Source organism: Gobio gobio (genome assembly GCF_949357685.1).
Source record: "Gobio gobio genome assembly, chromosome: 6".
Taxonomy (NCBI): Eukaryota; Metazoa; Chordata; class Actinopteri; order Cypriniformes; family Gobionidae; genus Gobio; species Gobio gobio.
The window spans coordinates 30,057,120-30,061,534 of NC_137102.1; the positions used below are offsets into that span (position 1 = coordinate 30,057,120).

General features: G+C 37.0%; 1 protein-coding gene across 1 annotated transcript; it reads left to right on the plus strand.

Annotated features, from left to right (window-relative positions):
* Positions 1-829: 829 nt before the first annotated feature.
* On the plus strand, positions 830-4,093 carry LOC307128532 (uncharacterized protein; the record flags this gene model as incomplete). Its single annotated transcript, XM_079820445.1, has 7 exons — positions 830-908; positions 1,038-1,121; positions 1,241-1,324; positions 1,415-1,587; positions 1,855-1,919; positions 2,146-2,246; positions 3,981-4,093. The coding sequence occupies 7 exons, from the start codon at positions 830-832 to the stop codon at positions 4,091-4,093; spliced, it is 699 nt and encodes a 232-aa protein (XP_079676571.1).
* Between the last annotated feature and the right edge of the window lie 322 nt (positions 4,094-4,415).

Sequence of the window (4,415 nt, forward strand, 5' to 3'; positions counted from 1 at the left end):
AGACGATACAGTGTTGCTTCCGGTTCCTCCGCCAAAGCTCTCACATAAGGGTGAGTAAAATAGCTGGGCTGGTCCGGTCCAGTGGTATAATTCAGTCATCAAACTTCAGGGAATGGTTGGCAATATGAGTTTTTCTGTCATTTAAGTTGCTGTACTGCTTCTGGTTTTGGAATTTCTTTTAACAACCACAGGACAAAATGCAATGCTGCTCGAGTTACCTGCACCCCCAGAACTGGCTAACACCACCATTAGACAACCAGAGAGTCCTGCATCTTCAGACAGTAATTTCATGTTTTTATTTATTCTACTTGCTCACAATGCAAATGGAATATAAAGTATTTTTACGTCTGTGTTCAAAACAAAGTATTTCAACCATTCCTGTTCCTTTTTCAGTTTCTGGATTATCTTGTCCAACGCATCACCGTTCACCCACAAGGTCTGAATCATCAGAAGCATTTAGTCCAGAGTCAGCCAGTAAGTCAGTAAAACATTTTTTTAAATTGGCTAGTACATTATTATTTATTTATTTTTCATGTCCATGATCAAATTTCATTCTTCATAGTTGTCAATTCTCCTACCTCACTCATTGACATTATTGCAGGAGCAAAAAAACGATTTCATTTTTGATTGTTTTTTCGTTTGTTTTTTTGTTAAGGATCTAGGCATTCTCGCACACCTCAGCGTGGCGTTCGAAAGCCATCACAGTCCGGGAGCAGAAAAAGTCGGGCGTCCTCATCCAGTGAGTCTTTAAAAAGGATAGCTGTCTTTAAAAACGATTTAAATGAGCTTCAATGCTGTTTTTTATTTAATACATTTTTTTTTAGGATCTATGGGTTCTTGCACACCTCAGCGTGGAGTTCGAAAGCCATCACAGTCCGGGAGCAGAAAGAGTCAGTCATCCTCATCCAGTGAGTCCATGATTAATTTCATTCTTCATAGTTGTCAATTCTCCTACCTCACTTATTGACATTATTAAAGGAGCAGCTGTCTTTAAAAACAATTTCAATGAGCTTCAATGCTGTTTTTTTATTTTTCAGGATCTAGGCGTTCTCGCACACCTCAGCGTGGAGTTCGAAAGCCATCACAGTCCGAGAGCAGAAAAGGTCCGGCATCCTCATCCAGTGAGTCCATGATCAGTTGCATTCTTCATAGTTGTCAACTCTCCCACCTCACTTATTGACATTATTGCAGGAGCAGCTGTATTTAAATTTTAATGAGCTTCAACTTTTCTTTTTTTCAGGATCTAGGCGTTCTCGCACACCTCAGCGTGGAGTTCAAATGCCATCACAGTCCGAGAGAGGCTTATTCCCCATGTCTCAAGCTAGTACGTCCATGGTCAATATTTATTATTGTATGATTCTTTAATAATCATAAAGTAACAAAAATAAATAAATTAATGTATTTTCTTCCACAGAATACCAGAAGTCAGTGCTTGGAAAGCTAGTTGAACTTCTTGATGAGATAAAAAGAGTCGGAAGGCACTATGAGCCGCTGAATTCTGCTGTCCATGTTGCTAGGCTAGAAACCTTTGAAGATTTTGCTGAAGAAGAGGCACGTCTCAAGGAACGCAACCTCTGGGAACAAAGGGTATGATTTCTACAGAAATTGGACTAAACCGTGTCAATAAGACTAGACCTCCAAGTCTCCAAAAAGTCTAAATTATCTATATTGTGCAAAAAATATGCTTTTGGCAGCATCTGTTAACATGCACACAGCTTTATAGGATGTGTTATTGTATGGATGCTTCAACATGACTAGTTCCCATTTAAGCTCAATCTGGCAACAATCAGTATATTTTCAACACCATTGGTTTATTCATAATGTATTGAGTGGCTTTTCATGTGTCATGTACAGGTGTCCCAGCTCTCAAAGGTGGGAGGGAGGAATAACAAAGACTGCGTCCATAAAATAATGGACAGGTATTAAACAACTGTCAAATGCTCAGAATATAGAATGTAATTATGCAGTTAAATTTTTACTCATTGCCTGCTCTGTTTGCACGTAGAAAAGCATAAGCACATAGAAAAGCATAAATGCAGAAAGAGATGATTCATTAGGAATAATGCAAGCATAAAGGAATATTTGTAGAATGTAGGCATTGCAGAATGTTGACCTCACTATATGATTTTCTGCATGTTTTCTCAGGCTTTTCACCAACAGCCTAATGGCTGGTTTCAACATGAAGGGGCGGGGTCGCAGTGACAAAAAAGCCTTCCAGGATACCGTTCTTTACTCTGTGGTAAAAGGTAACTGCATTTTTCATGTTTATACAGGTGCTTCTCAAATTAGAATAGTAGAAAGTCAATTAATTTTAGGAATTCAACTTAAAGGTCCAATATGTAAATTTCTTCGCCGCTAGGGGTTGCTAACCTCTTACAAGACACGCGACGCGAGTCCCGCAAATATAAAGGAATATTGACAATTCTACCGAAATACACGGAAGTGTTGAATTACTACTCACAGGTCAGTTTATTAGACGAATGAAACTTGCAGCGCTGTTTCACCTGGTCAAACGTTACACGATCAAACTAAACTAGTGTATTGTAAGTTATAATGTTATTCTATGTGTTAGTTTGTCTGTATGAGACTAGCAGTAATTTCAACATTAGAAAAACATACAGATCCTATTCTAACATTTCGTTATGTAAACTATATAACAGTGATTAGTTTTACGTACATTTACTGTCTAACATGTAAGAGCAGCGTCAAGTGGAAGTTAGTCTCGGACGTAGAGCTCTCGACATCTCAAACACTGCGCTGATGTTGATCCACGTTTTAGTTCTCCTTTTTTTATCTAAAGTCTGCTTGCCATGGTCCATAATGTTTGAACGAAACAACAAGCGTGCAGATAGACATTTCGAACTACACGTCTGTCGCCTTGATTACAATCAGAGGGCTCTGGTTACTATACAGCAGAAACCAGGGAGAACGCGGATATTACGTCAGTGACAGGCGACAAGTGAAGAAAATTTCCGGGACGGACAATAATTAAAAATTTCTCTGAAATTAAAAATCTTTGGGGACGTTTGGGACATTGTAAGTACACAACTGCAGGAAATGTATAACACTGTTCTAGTGATTTGGGAATATTTTATTACAAAATTCCTACATATTAGACCTTTAACAGGTGAAACTAATTTATTATATAGACTCATTACATGCAAAGTGAGAGATTTTCAAGCCTTTATTTGTTATAATTTTGATTATGGCTTAATAAACCCACAAATTCAAAATCTCAGAAAATTTGAATATTACATCAAAATAGATAAAAAGGGGATTTAAAATCCAGAAATGTTGGCTCTCTGAAAAGTATAATCATGCATATGTACTCAGTACTTGTTTTTTTGTTTTTTTTAAACGGAATTTATTTTATTTTTATGTATTAGAACAAAACTGTGTGGTGTCTATATTAAGGCACTGGGCATTTCAAATATTTTTGAAATCGTGCTTATTTTCTTCATAAATTATTTATTTCCAGTTTAATTTTCTGATTTCCCATGGGCCCCCCCTCACTAGTTCTCTTGGTCCCCCCATTTATTAAATCCTGGAATCGTCCCTGCTGAGTACATATGCATGATTATACTTTTCAGAGGGCCAACATTTCTGTATTTACAATCTTTTTTATTTTTTATTTTTATGTAATCTAATTTTCTGAGATTTTGAAATTGGGGGTTTCATAAGCTGTAAGCCAATAATCATCAAAATTATAACAAAGGCTTGAAATATCTCATTTGCATGTAATGAGTCTATATAATATATTAGTTTCACCTGTTTAGTTGAATTCCTGAAATTAACTTTTTCATGACATTCTAATTTGAGAAGCACCTGTATATATCTAATTTAGCTTACCAATTGTATTTCTTTTGGGAAGGTATGCAAATCCATGCAATTGATAAAATGTAAATACAATGTGTAGTAGGGGCCTTAATGATGTAAGACGTGGTTTATTCATGCACCATCTAATATATTTTCTTTTGCAGCTGCAGTAATGAAGTGGAGTAAAACAGCCACAGAAGTGGAAATCAGGGCTGCCATGGCTGAGACACTTAAACATGCTCCAGGGAGAGCTGGAGGTGGAGGTCGCAAAGTGTGAACATTTAGTGTACACTTTCTTTCTTAGAGTTGTGTTTTGTTGACTCTTGGAAAGTGAACTGTGTTGGTTACTGGACCAACCTATGTTTATTGCACTATGTGAAATCTGTGTTGGTTACTGGACCAACCTATGTTTATTGCACTATACTCTTATGTGAAATCTGTGTTGGTTACTGGACCAACCTATGTTTATTGCACTATGTGAAATCTGTGTTGGTTACTGGACCAACCTATGTTTCTTATGTGAAATCTGTGTTGGTTACTGGACCGACTGTTTATTGCACTATACTCTAATGTAAAATGGTTACTTGCTGTTTGCACTA